Source organism: Leptidea sinapis, chromosome Z (assembly GCF_905404315.1).
Source record: "Leptidea sinapis chromosome Z, ilLepSina1.1, whole genome shotgun sequence".
Taxonomy (NCBI): domain Eukaryota; kingdom Metazoa; phylum Arthropoda; class Insecta; order Lepidoptera; family Pieridae; genus Leptidea; species Leptidea sinapis.
Genome location: NC_066312.1, coordinates 30,425,296 through 30,440,686, shown reverse-complemented (window position 1 = coordinate 30,440,686; position 15,391 = coordinate 30,425,296). Strand labels below are relative to the sequence as shown.

The 15,391-nt window shown below is 34.9% G+C and overlaps 1 protein-coding gene across 1 annotated transcript in view; it reads left to right on the top strand.

The window, feature by feature from the left end:
- LOC126978626 (voltage-dependent T-type calcium channel subunit alpha-1H-like) overlaps positions 1 to 15,391 on the top strand; it is a 182,362-nt gene that overhangs the window by 149,328 nt on the left and 17,643 nt on the right. Inside the window, exons 4-6 of the mRNA XM_050827604.1 lie at positions 9,822 to 9,931; positions 11,430 to 11,563; positions 12,157 to 12,254. Coding sequence (XP_050683561.1) covers positions 9,822 to 9,931; positions 11,430 to 11,563; positions 12,157 to 12,254 — 342 coding nt within the window. The remainder of the gene's footprint in view (positions 1 to 9,821; positions 9,932 to 11,429; positions 11,564 to 12,156; positions 12,255 to 15,391) is intronic.

Here is a 15,391-nt window from a genome sequence, read left to right as displayed (position 1 = left end):
ACTTTATTCGATATAGGATTTAAAATTACTTATTGAACGTCAGAATCTACCACCCAATCGGAATAGACCTGAGAAGAACGGGCGCAAGAAACACAGCGGGCTTTTTTTAACGGTCTTAGTTAAAATATTACATTATGTAGTATTCCCAGTCTGGTATCATTAAAAAAATCTTTCATGTTATAATAACCTTTACCACACAAACGTTTTATAACAATTCTTTTGAATTTGGTAACACATTTTTGTACATTCTGGGATCATATTGTAAAAGCATATGTACCGTCCAGTAATATACTTACTAACTCGACTTAACTGAGTAGTAAGTAGGCTTAGGAAGTTTAATGTTTGTTCCTCTAGTTAATATTATGGTCGTGGCAGTTTCTAGCAAATTCATCAATATGGTTATGAACATATAGAACGATATCAAAAATGTATCGAGATGCAACAGTCAAAATGTTTATTTCTAACTTATTTTTAATTTAGTAACCTTGATATATTACAATATACTATTGCGATTCAAAGTATTGTAATACGTACCAGAAAAAAATATGAATAACATCACTAAATGTCTATAAAACACACAATTCCGCTATTTTCTGCTTATAAAACAGATCCAAACATGATTTGCTCATAGCGATTTGAATGAAATGGCCATGCCAGCGAAACTCCGGTAACAAATAGCTACCTATTTGGACCAACTTATTTCAGAGCTATTGTGACTCATACAAATTCGTTGTTGGTAATGTTCCAAGATTTTCAAATTGCAATACTTAAATTTGGGGCTTTGTGAAACAAGGAAGATTTAACAGTTTTATATTTAATACAATTTTCTTGTATTTGATATGTTTAACTTTCGATCAGTGTTTATTTTAATTCATAAACAACTGAGTTGAGCATTCATAATATAAGCGTACCGCAAACAAAGAAGAGGAGCTCAGATCACCGACGATCAAGTCACATCTGATCGACTTGATTCTTTGGCGTTGCGTAGAGCTGTTTGTTCCCTCTGCATCATCTACCGCATATATCACGTGAGTGCTCAGGGGGTGATACCACAAGCCAAAACCACGCGTTTTGCACTTCTTGTCTCGCACCCTTAACTTTAGAATCAATTGCCGGCTACAATTTTCCCAAACCGTTAATAAGGGACCTTCATGCGTAGAGCATACTCCCACCTTAAAGGCTGCCAGCTCATATCTTGATTTTGCAGATTCCATGGTTTTGCGGTGTCGATGGACGGTGTCGTCCTCACCATTTCCCATAAATGGGTAGGACGAAACTCCATGAGTACTTTTCTTAGAGGTCGGCAAGGCTCCTGTGATTCCTCTGATGTTGCAAGAGAATGTTGGCGGCGGTGATCACTTAGCACTAGATGACCGTACGCTCGTTTGTCCTTTTTCCATAAAAAAAAAACAGACTAGTATCCTAGAAGTCTAAAATGAAAAGGGGGAGGTCAATACAGGACACGATGTACATGGTCTCAGATAGCTAAAGATAGAAAAGAGTTGAAGAAGTCCGCCCTGGCTGGACGAATGAGAGAGAGAGAGCAAGAATGTGGTGATAGAAGTTCTGCGACAGGATTTTTCCATTTGTCTGTACCCTGAAGGGTATGCCCCGTCCAGGGTCGTTAAAGTTGTCTTACAGCATAATTGACCTCAGTTATTTTGGTTTCCTCTCTTATATCTATGTTTCTACGTGTCTATTCATCTACGTGTTTTATTAATATCTGGACGACCGAGCCTTGCTCGGATTTTTAAGAATGTACAAAAAAACGTACACTATTCTAAAGTGCCGGCAACGCTCTTGTGATTCCTCTGGTATTGCCAGAAAGTGTTGCCATCTAACTGCCTTTCCAGTTTGACGAGATATTAATTATAAGCTTATTTGTGCATCTACAGTTACAATAAAAAAAAAGAATGTGGGTTGCTGTGATCACTTAATATCAGGTAACCTCGTTTATCCTCTCTTCCATTCTAAAATATATATTTTCATTACTTCTCCGTAAAAAACACAAAATTAACCTAAATATGATGGCCATGAAAACTTAAGTATAACCGGCTCCATTAAAACATCTTTACATTTTTAACAGCCAACATTTGTCAAGAGTTACTTGCGTTGGTATTTAAATGCAGGAAAATTTTCCACTGCATTTACGTAATATATTTTAATAACGAACGGTAACTATAATTACAGCTATTGTTAAGAAAGAAGTTATTAAGCTTTAGTTATTAAAGGGTATTTATTTATATTTGAGGTTTCGTATTTCTAAAGTAAAGTCCTCGAATGGTGACCACGTACCCGAAGATGCAGTGTTGGTAGGCCCCCCACAAGATGGACTGATGATCTGGTCAAGATCGCCGGAATACGTTGGATGAGGACAGCGCAGGTTCGATCGTCGTGGAGATCTTTAGTGGAGGCCTTTGTACAGCAGTGGACGTCTTCTATGTGATGATGATGATATCTAAAGGACCCTAGGATTTCTTATACGAGGACTTCATCGGCCGTTTGTCTGTCTGTCAAGACCTTTTTTGTCAGGAACTCGTATTTAGTTAAAATCAAACCCTTATACACTAGCTTTTACCTGCGACTTCGTGCGCGTGCAATAGATACTTTGGGTAGTATTTTTTATTTTTTTAATATACTCTAATAAATACACTGCAAACTGCTGAGGTAGAACAAGTACAACAGAAACAAAAGAACAAAAACAAGTATTTAAAAGACTTATGGTGCTATTTTCAATAATGACGAACTTTCATACATAACCTCACCAAGTCTTTTATTCGCGATAAAAGTAGCCTGTGTCCTTTCCAAAGCTCTCGTCTAAGTTCAGTGGCTTTGGCGTAACAAACAAATTTACATACACATTTATAATATAAGTAGGGATTACCGTATCAACAAACATATTGGACGAGAGAGAAGATCGTCTCTTACGGAGATACGGCAAAATAGATTAGACCTTACAGCCCACGAGTAATGCGTAACTAGTTTTAATTTGTCAATGTTTGTGTTTGCTACTGGTTAGCTAGCTTTCTTGCACCACTTCTTTACTCTCAGAGTGCCATTTGTCTCCGAAGCTGTAGTAGTGTCTAGTATATTGGAAATGACATCAAAAAGAATTCTAAAGGAATAAATTTTGTGAAAATAAATGCCTTTTATTCCTTTTAAAACACTAAGTAGTCAATTCCAAGCGTGCCTTAATTAAATAACAATACATTCGCTTTACTGTTTGGCTGTATCTCCGTTACAGATATTCTCTCTAGTATAACTCGCTAGTATATTGTAAGAATATTTAGTCGGCTAGTCTAGCAGACTATTCAAACTAGCGTTCCATACCCGGGCGTAACATCTCATTAAACACCTACAAAATACGACAATTCCACTTCAGATAACAGTTTACGAGTGGGAGGCTCCTTTGCGTGAAGCAGTAATATGTAAACATTACTGTGTTTCGGTCTGAAGGGCGCCGCAGCTAGTGAAATTACTGGGCAAATGAGTCTTAACATCTTATATCTTAAGGTGACGAGCGCAATTGTAGTGCCGCTCAGAATTTGTGGGTTTTTCAAGAATCCTGAGCGTCACTGCTTTGTAATGGGCAGGGCGTATCAATTACCACCAGCTGAACGTCCTGCTCGTATCGTCCCTTAATTTCATAATATAATAATATATATAAACATAGTTTTCACATACACAATACACGTTATAAGTATCACAGTTTTTGGTTAAATTACACAAAAAAATATAAGGCGTTCATTACCGTTGTAGTTCAAGATAAGAATGAATGTAAACGCTAACATAAAAACGTTGGCAAGCGCCCTTATGTTTCCTCTTGGTGCCATTCGTGTGTGTTTACGTGAAAATTGTTTTTAGAAAGGTTGTTGGCACAATTTTATTCACCCTTTCACTCTAATGACCTGTAAAATGAATCCCAGCGCCCACGTAATGATCGCTTAGTGGCTAATATGGGCTCATGGAAAAAACATAAGCATTGTTGTTGTAATTTAAAGTTATTAGGAGCGTTTTAGTACTTTTGTTGCTGTTAATGGTTTTTTCTTTCATTATAACAACAGCCTTCAATACATTATTTCGATTATGACTATTCATTTTAAGAGTTATTATAATTACTTCCTCTTTCATAATGTACAAGTAAAGTTACCTACTAGCGACTCATCATCATAAGTTTAATGGTACAATATTACTTTGTAAACATATTTAATCGATGAAAAGAAAGCCCGCTGAGTTTGTTGCGCCCATTCTTCTCAGGTCTGAGGCATTCATTTTGGAATGGGTGGTAGTTTTTTGACTTTCAATAAGTGATGTCACATCCTATTTTGAATAAAAATATTTGAATTTGAATCTATCCTTTCGAATAAAAATATTCTATTATAGCTACAGTTTGCATTTCACAGTGTTTAAATATTGTCAACTAACACATGAAACCCCAATTTTAAGGATGGATCTATTAGTAAATATATACCACACGGCGACATTATCTCTGGACTTCGGCGGAAATGAATGCCCCCTCCCGTTCCCTTCTACCCCCTCGCGCTCGTTCTATTGCGTCAGTACAGCTTGCAGTTTCATTACCGTAAGGTACATGTTGTGATATTTTCGTGCTATCTGTGTCTATCTTTGTTTTTGAAGTTTTCGTTGTTACGTTTCGACTTTTGTTGTTAATAGTTCTGTAGGTCATGTTGTACGGAACCGCTATAATAGTTTTGTCAGAAAAGTAACAACTCTTTGTATTTAACTTAGATGCATCATTTATTTTTCATCATTTTAATAATAATTTACAACTTTGTATCAATCAATAATACAGATATAATTAATCGTCGTTTATTTATAAATAACTAAATGAGCAGCAAACGTAGTATTGCCATATAAAGTAATAAGAAGAAAAACAATAATTAAAATTTTTGCTTCATAAAAAATAGATGACGACCAATTCTCAGACCTACCAAACATTATTATTATTATATTATTAACCCTATTGCAGATCTGGATTTGAGAACGTCGGGGGACACATCAAAGGAAAAATAAAATTACTTCTTTTTTATTTCATTCCGAGCATTTGCCTATTTATTCGCCTTATAAACCTTCTCTGGACTTCCACAAATAATTCAAGTCCAAAATTAGCCAAATTGCTCCAGCCCTTCTTGAGTTTTAAGACTAACGAACAGCAATTCATTTAGTGATGCTTGTATTGCACACCGTAACAAAACGACGATATGACGTCAACGGCGTCAGGTCCTTAGATTGTAATCGGGTAGTAATTATCAAACGAGTACATATTAATTTAAAACAAAATGTTTTCATTTCTAAAACAAATCTTATGCATAAACTCTTCGAATCAAAACTCGTTACAGGCGTAAACTTCCTTGCGAACGAATGGAAAAATTTCGGTAGACTTGCTAATGAGCATACGACATGAAGTTTCAACTTTTAGCATTGGAACATTCCAGAAAGTTATTATAGGTTATAAAATTGGGTCAAATGTATATATCTACATATCTGAAATGAAAATTGAAGGGTTCTACGAATAACTTTACTGTTGAACTTTTACGTGCTACCTCATTATCATTTGATTTAATTATCATTCGTATATATTCTATGGTACGCAATAGATAAGCTTAAAAGTTGAGCATATTTTAAATTTATATTCATTCACTGGACTACGTTATTAACAGATTAATAATATTACCAACAATATAATCATTATTCCTTTTAATTTTGCATGTTGTTAAATATTCATCGCAAAATATATTTATTTCTGTTAAATATTGTTTGGTAACTTAACTATCGCGTATATTGCATATCAGTATTCGTAATTTTTGTGAGTTAAGTGATATTATATTATGTGGTATTTACTTATACATTTTTTTACAAATTTTCTTAAAATCATTATAGTCATCAAGTAGATGTGGGAATGGAACGCTCTTTTGCAAAAGATGCCGGGTAGATTATAGGTACCACAATGACACCTATTTCTGACGTGAGGCAGTAATGTGTAAACATTATTGTTTCGGTCTGAAGGGCGCCGTGGCTAGTGAAATTACTAGGTAAATGAGACTTGATATCTTATGTCTCAAGGTGACTAGCGCAATTTTAGTGTCGCTCAGAGTTTTTGGGTATTTTCAAGGATCCTGAGCGGCACTGCATTGTAATGGGCAGGCATATAAATTACCATCAGCTGAATTTCATGCTTGTTTCGTCTTACATTAAAAAAACATTGACGACACAGTACCTACACATTAAAACAGATTACTTTGTTAAACAGAGCCTAAAGCATTGCCAAATTAAAATTACCAAATTTTTATCGACAATCAATAAAAATATCAAAAAGATGACGCGGTAATAATTATTAAAACACAAGCCGTTCAAAAGCGGTTTGCAACGCATTTAAGTTCAGTTTCTGGAAGAAAGTCTAGAGTACAAAGGTAAACAGTCCGATCGCAAAGTTTAACGACAATTTTACGAGCGCTCGGAGCCGTCCGAAGTTGGTGTCAGATGACGAAGGGCACGGTCGGTTTGGTCTCGGCAAATAGGACGAAATTAAAACGAATACTCTCATATTTCTTTATTACTTTCAGTCTCGAGTATACTGCATCTTCATTTTGTACTTTAATTATGAGTTCGCTGTTGTTACTAAGGCCATCTTTTCATTGATTTAGTTTACAGTGCAATAAATCAAAAATATTGTCTTTTTTATGAAAATGCGTTGAATCGAGAAGGATGTTGACCTGAGGGTTAGTGTTATGGCAAGCCCATTTTTGATTGAACCCAAAACAAGACATAAGATGTTAAGTCTCACTAGCCCGGTAATTTCAGAAACACCAGTTCTACCTAATTCTAAACATGGCTCACTATTTACGACTTATCAATAAAAATCGGTAACAGTAACAAAATATTCACTTTCCTTTAGCCCAGTAATTTCAGAAACACAGATTCCACCAAATTCTGAACGTGGCTGACTGTTTGTGACTTTTCAATCAAAATCGGTTACAGTAACTATAGATTCACTTTCCTTTAGCCCAGTAATTTCAGAAACACCAACTCGACCTAATTCCAAGCTCAGCTGACTGTTTTTGACTTTTTAATCAAAATCGGTTACAGTAACAATAGATTCACGTTCCTTTTTTATCTAGCTATACGCTGTTAGAGATATTCTTCTCTCTAGCACGCTTTATTTGTCTATACGCCAGTTTCTTCTAAGTCTGTGGTTAAAACTATTATTGACACTCATTTTTGAAATTCTCTTTGTATTGAAGTATCATTTTCGAGGTTCTTGGTAGTGTCAAAAACGAATATGACATCTATTTTGAGATCCAAGATGGCGGATGTGACTTTTATAATAAAATCAAAATGGATATCGTTTTCGACATTTTCGGGAGTATCAATTATGTACAAATATGACACCCATTCCAATATCCAAGATGGCGGATGTGATATTTTCAATTAAATCAATATGGGTATCGTTTTCGAGATTGTCGAGAGTCGGTGAACACACAATTTTATTTCAAAAGTCCAGCATTATCGGCTTCAACACCCTCGAGAATCATGAAAACAACAGCAATGATAAAAAAGTTGTTAATTTCAAATTTTATGTAGCTCCAACTTGGATTTACATTTTGACTGCACTATCAGTTTCAGCACCCTCAGAAACCATGAAAACGACACCCGTGACGAAAAAATTGATAATTTTTTGCAGCCGCCATCTTAAATTTTCATTTTGACTGCACTCGCTGGTATTGGTTTCAACACCCGTATAATAAATTTCATGACAAAACACATGTAGTAACAATTTTTTGTCCAAAATGAATAAAAAAAATCCTCCAAAACCAAACCACACTCACAAAGAAAAATTGGTAGTAAATATTGCAGCCGCCATCTTTGTTTAAAATATATACACAAATTTATTATAATCAATCTCACGGAGCTATAATTCGAATACCTACTATTTATAATGATAATATAACAATAAATCATTCATACTATACTACTTTATAGTTTCAAAAACGAAAACCGGAGTTTTGATCAAACAGCCGTATACATATACCACGAAATAGGCTGGCATTTTTAAAAAGATCGCGGAAATAAATAACAACTTGACACTCGTCTCGTCTTGACCGCGAAAACCGCTTAGGAGCCTCGTCGATGTGCATGTTTGTGTGAGTGTGTCATTTCGAACGTTTGCAGGTAGTTTCCGTACTGGTACATAAGCCTGCTGTGGTAAAAATGGAATTCGAATAGGTCTCTATTTCACTCTATTTTTAAGAAATTGGAATTGCATTTTTGCAGTTATTTGTTAATTACTCTCGGTTCTGTTGCTGTGTTTGGCTTAGCCTCCTGCATATTTTTTATTGACAAACAGGTGAGTTAACATATGAGTTACCTGATGCTATGAGTAACAAACGTTTGTTTAACAATTCTTTTGAATTTCGTATTTAAACCAAACACACCGTGCGTATATTCGGTATGAAAATTGAGTGTGATTTAATTTATCAGCTTTAAATATCATTTCATGTTATTAATCACGTAATTAAGAGGAGAAAATAAAGCACTTCTGCGTGTAATTAGTAAATTTGTGGACTTTACGTAAAATGAACGGAAGTACAAACTTATCATTACATTTAACGGCAATATTATGAATAAAGCTATAGATTTGAATGGAGCTCAAATTTATATTCAATTTATTGTTGCAATAATTGACAAATATGGGATTCCAGCATGAAAAGGATTCAGACTTTGTATTTATCAAGGGGAGCTCGCTTTGCGCAAATCTCATTTACGTGGAAATCTGATTTTGTTAACAGCTGTTATTTGATGTTACAAATTTTTTCACTCTATCTATGATTATTAATACATACTTTCTCAAAGTTTTTGCAAATTTAACTGCATTATATAAATGTATAATTGGGCTGGTCCTTTGCCAATAATTTTAGATTTTTTTTCACAAAATGTTCATTCAGAAAATATCATTTTGTAATAAAAAACTGATGAAGATACCACAACAAACAAATTTAAATACTTCTAATGAATGAATTATGATATTGATTAAATGAATGAATGAAAACACTTTATTGGACTAAAAAATAAAACTTATAAAATTTTTATATAAAAGTTATGATAGCACAATTAGGGGAACTTATCGCTTTTCAGCGATCTCTTCCAGGTGATTGTGTTATATGATATTGCAACTTCTTAATAAAAATATAAATCCTAGTATTTAGGCTGATCGTATTAGGCTTGACATACACTCTTTTATTACATTTTATTTTTGATTATCTTTGTTAGATCCTGCGTTATTGAAGTCAGACATATTATGTGAATCGTATTTAACGCTATGTAGATTAAGTGAGGTCATATTATATTTAGATATCTGTTCATATGGACAAGAACAGAAAATGACAGCACAAATATGTGCAATAAATAGTTTTAATTAATTTAATTTTACTTTTAACTTGGCACTCCTTTACAGTGTCTAAATTTTTTGTAACTATGGGTCTCATTATTCCAGAAATATATGCCTTTTATTATATTTAATTATTATTAATTTATTTATTTTATCTTAACATTTGAGATTATAGTTTACGATAATTTGCTTGCTTTTGCTTTTAACGCTTCAAACATATCTTTCTCATGTGACTTTGTAGAATTAAAAACTTTTCCAAATAAATGCCGACATAAAATCCTCGTTGCAACCCTAAATATTTTCGATATTTGTATTTTATGTAAAAGTTTTTTGTTCACTATGAGTATCTTCTACAAACTTACTTGTTGTATATTCCTTCAACATACGTATCCATTTCCTTAACCACTATGCACATGGTTTGAAAGAATTTCAATGCTCGTGATCCTGTTGAACTGCATAACACTTGGTATGTACCAGCCATGTGTCGACGACCAGTGTATCACGAACAGATGCAAGATATTACAGGTAATATAATTGAAAAAAATATTGCTGATCAGATCCAAAACACAATACAGTAATATAACATAACTCAGCTAGTGCTCCCTAGTGGGTTGGTAAGTACATACAAAAAGAGTACGACACGGACGGCTCGGCGCAGCTAATTTAACTCCGACAACGACCGACGTTGTACTCACTAGTTTTGTCTTCCCAAGATTGCTTAGAGGCCGTGTAACTCGTGTGTATGTGTGCGTGCGTCGATTCGAGCGCTCTAGTATGAAGTTAATGTACTGTTCCATTACTATATTGTGTCCATATCTTTGTTACTTAAAAACTATTAATAGCCGTAACCACTTTTGTACGAGGGACACCGATTTGCAAAGATACTCAGAAGAGTGTTGGTGCTGTCATGGACTCGAGTGAGCAACGATGCGCAAATGTTATTTCCTATTGGATTTCCTATTGGAAATAACATTTTAGAGACTTGTCTAAAAAACTTCTTCAATCAACTATTTTCTTGCTCAAAAAAGGAAAAACAGAATAGTTGATCGCGGAATTTACAAATGTGGGGCAAACTTACGAATTTACGCAACTAGGGAGCGAATACCAAAACGTCTCCCGAACCGAAGGCGAGTTTTCCTCCCCTGTTGCGTTTACGATGTTTTACCACACCCGTAATGGACAGTTTTCTACAATGTTTTCCACGAATAAATTGGCACTTTTCGTCTCTCTGAAATTGTTGACTCATCCGTCATTGCATCAATAAATACAGCAATAGCTAAAGCAAAGTTTCCGCGGAGGTATGGTGAAAAAATAGTTTCGAATTGATATCATAGTAGTAATATTTAAGTGTAGAACATGATTATTGTGCCTTCATAGGTTACCTGTGTCCTTCGATATTTAACATTAGAGAAGAAGAGTCAGTCTCATATGTCGACTTACAATTGAAATACTTAGGCTGGGTTGCACCAACAAACTTTAGCAATAACAAACATGTTAACCAAGCAAAACATTTGGATATGTGGTTAAAGTCAGCGTTACTGTTAATGTTAAAATTGACTTAAACCTTAACTATAACAGCTAGTATGATGCGACCCAACCATAGTGTTTAGTTTCTTGGATGCTCTGTGAAGGGACATCTTCAGAAAACCTACCTATGACAAACTCGTACGAGGTCAGCTAGACGCTAGAAAAAAAGACGTAAGGAACTTAATTCCTAACCTGACCCTAATCTCACACGCCTTATCCACTATCAAACTGTAAATCTTAGATTCTTAATACGTCTTGATAGAGCTTCGCGCAGAGGGCAAAATAACAGGCCAGGTTTATTACTTTAGTGCAAATGGCAGCTACTATACACACGATACGTCAGTCACTTTGTTTTAGTGCACGTTCTTGCTGGAAATAGAGGCTAACAGTTGGCCGCAATATTTTCTACTACTGTCACACTCTATCTAGACGCATTAATAATCTAAACTGTAAAAAATTTATCAATACAGCTTATATTTATAGATTGTTTTTTTAGGTGTTCGACGACATTATTTTTGCGTTTTTCACATTGGAAATGACAATCAAAATGGTCGCAATGGGAGTATACGGCCATGGAACTTATCTAGCTGATTCATGGAATCGTCTTGACTTTTTTATTGTATTCGCTGGGTAAGTATTTCATATATCATTATCACAAGATATAGTAACCATAACACCTTAAACTATTATTTTGCCTTGACATCCACTGCAGTGCTACATGGTCGCTCAGAGTGCAATGGACCACTATCCATAGGCTCGGAGTAACCCTACGAGATCGAATCAGAAATGAGGATATGCGTAAGCCGACCAGGCATCGACATAGCCCGAATGATTGTGGATCTGCAGTGGGCAGGGCACATAGCTCCACGGACAAATGTCCGTTGCAGCAGTAAAGTTCTCAAATGGCGACCGTAACGGAAGTCGCAGTGTTGTTAGGCCCGCTAAAGATTAAATAATGTTCTGGTCAAGATCGCCGGAATAGGTTAGACGAGGGCAGCGCAGAACTGATTGTCGTGGACATCTTTGGAGGAGGCTTTGTCTCAAGGGGCCCTTTTCCCGCTGCAGCCCTCAAACATTTTTTTTTTGCTCTATTAAGACTATTTATTACTGTCGAGATACCCCGTATTATGATACCATACCTAATTAAGGATTCCAGGTAGATGTTATTGCAATATGTTATGTTATTGTCCCTCCTTATGGTAACTAAATATATTTCTATGCAGGGCTCTGGAATATGCGCTGAATGTGGAGAATATAAACTTGTCGGCGATTAGAACAATTCGAGTGCTTAGACCACTGAGAGCCATCAATCGGATACCAAGTAAGTAGAACACTTTGTTACTGAATTACACTCAAATAATCTAAATAATTAGGTAAATTAAATGTTATAAGATCTAATTCCTCGCCGGATGACTGGCGCCTAAGAAAATCGCCTAAAAATAAAAAAAAACAGCTGTTGTGATCCAGGCAACAAAATCCAAATCAGGACACAATGACTCTCCCAATATATTGGGAGAAGAAGTTCCAGTTTATAGCTCAGCCCTGACACCCTCCTTCCGCCCCCACACAGCGGTTGAGATGACAACTTGTCGTCGTCTTACATACAGTTCAATAGACATACTATTGAATATAGGAACAAAGCGTACAAGAGAGAAGAACAACTCTAACGTAGATACAGCAAGATAAAAGTGGAAAGAGAATATATTGTTACTGTAACCGATTTTGACTGACAGTTCGTAAGAAGTCATCCACGCTTCGCATTAGCTCCATAGTATTTTTCAAGGCGCAAGTAATATAAGCGAATCAATAATTAAATGAAATCAAATCAGAAACACTTTATTCATGTAGGTCAAAGACATGACATTCTTCTCTCTCAGAGCACCATTTGTTTCCGAAGTGGTAGTAGTATCTAGTATATTAGAAATGACATCAAAGAGAATTCTAAAGGAATCTATTTTGAGAAAATAAATGCCTTTTATGCCTTTTGCCTGCCTGTTAGTGCAGATTAAATTTAGCAATTGTACAAACCTCAGTGGTTTTTATTGCTTTGAAACATATAAAATTTGTTTTTTTATTAATAAATAAAAAAAAAATCAAAGAAAACATAACAGCGCGAACCACAGCCCATCAATCAATAGACAGACACTAAAACCACTCCCCCAATGATTTGGCAACTAACTTCTAAACATAACAACATTAATTGTGAAATTACTTTAATTGTATGCTGACGGTACTTTCCGACTAATAAAATCCGAAATAAGCACATCTTACATAGTTGTATAAGCGCAACAAGTGTATTACGATGTTCGTAGATTCTTGCCGTAGCTCGTAGCTCGTAGCTGTAGAACCTCGAAGCTGCGGTGTAGCTCTGCCTGTTGTGAATATATTAGATCACGTAAACTCATTCTCTGAGTAAAATTCCAATTTGCTTTACTTGGAAATTCGGTCGTAGATATTTGTAAAAGGGATTGAAGCGAAAGATTGATGTCACATGTTTAATAAGATGGTACTGATGCTGTTTAAATTATTTTAGACGTACTTGAAAATTTTCAATCCGTATTTATTTGTTTATTATACATTGAATTTAATTATAAAAAACAACTTTCCATTGTTTAGTATAGATAAAAGTATACTTAATGAAAATATAATAAAGGGTTAATGGAAGCTAAGAAATATGTAGCTTTTATAAAAAAACCGGCCTTGAATATAGTTCATCTTGATACTAGTACTACTGGCTTTTTGTGTGATTACGATTGAAGCAAAATATTACATTAAACATATAATATTTTATTACATCATATCTTTATATATAAGAGATTTCCACCTATGTATTGACTCATCATGATATCTCCGGAACATCTGCTTTCATCTGCTTCAGTTTCAAAATTGGTTCTTGAGTGAAATGAAAATGTTGAAAGTAAATTAAATAGATTCAAATTATTTATTTTCTCTGCTAGGTATCTGATACGGTACAATTGATTGAATAACTTTTTTATTTTTATTAAATATATATTACAGTTGTTTACCGTATTTAACCAAAAACCTTTTAGCGTTATTTTTATGATCGGAAAGTTTTTATTTGATTTTAATTTTTAGATTTGTGGATTGAAATACCATTGCCATTAAAGACAAAGATTCAAAATGGAATGTGTTGGGAACTTAGCTGCCTGTGTGCGTGTCTGAGGTTGTATGTGATATTAAAACAAGACAAGATGGTGTCTGTCGTGAAAAATCTCAGCGGGATTCGTATTTATGTATTTAAATTGAAGTTGACATTTAAGAGCAAAGGGGATGAGGGGAACACTAATTGGCACTGTCGTCAAAGTCATCACATTTTTTTTATTCATTTAGTGGCACGGGATGCATGTCCATAGGCCAAATTCATCACAATTTAAACATAAATGTAGCCACTGGACAGAATGAAATAGTACTGGCTTGGCTTAAACAAGTGGCTTTTGCCTCTATTCCATATAAAATTGCCAGCAAGTGCGCGAAATCGTACAAAAGCAGTTTACATAAGAGATTTTACTGAGTCCACTAAGTTTAAATATTATATTATAAAGTTTAAGGAAGAAATCAAGTTTACTAAAGTTATATTTAAGCCCAAGTATTGCGTTGTTAAGTATTACAATGGTTAAATCATTGCGTCTAATTTGCTGTTTTTTTGGTCGATAGAAAAAAAATTATTGTGTTTCGGCTTAAGTAATAGTTTCAATTGTCTTGTTGTTCAAAATAGTCGAAATAACCGATGTATTGACTCATCACAATATCTCTGGAATCATAAGGCGTAGAGACTTAAAATTTGGTAGGAATGTTCCTTTTCCGCAAGAGTTTTTTTTATAATGATTTTATTTAAATCTGTAAGTGGACCACATAATTACAAATACAGAAATAGATTTTGTTGACTGACGTAACCCTTTTCGCTCAAATTTTTTTACAACATTGTAAATCTTTAATTGAAAAACAAAATCTTCCAAAATGATAATAACAAATTATACTTAGCGTGGGTTACACCAACTAACTTTAGCAATAACAAACATGTTTAAGTACCCGTTATGCAATAAGTGTGTTGCACCATTTAAAGATTTTTAGACGATGTCATAACTTTCACTGGTAACCATCACCGTCCAATTTTCGCCGGTTAAAGCTACTGTTAATGTTAAATAGCTAACAAGGCGACCTGTCAAAACTTCATATAAATATGCGATATTGACTTGATATTTCACTTTTTAACTTCAACTTTAACCATGCCAAGGAATACGATAGTGCAACACACGATGGTCCACAGTCTATGGAATAGGAGGACAAACAAGCGTACGGGTCACCTGGTGTTAAGTGATCACCGCCGCTCACATTCTCTTGCAACACCAGAGGAAACACAGGAGCGTTGCCGGCCTTTAAAGAACGTCTCCGTGCTTTTTTTGAAGGTACCCATGTCGTATCGTCCCGAAACACCGC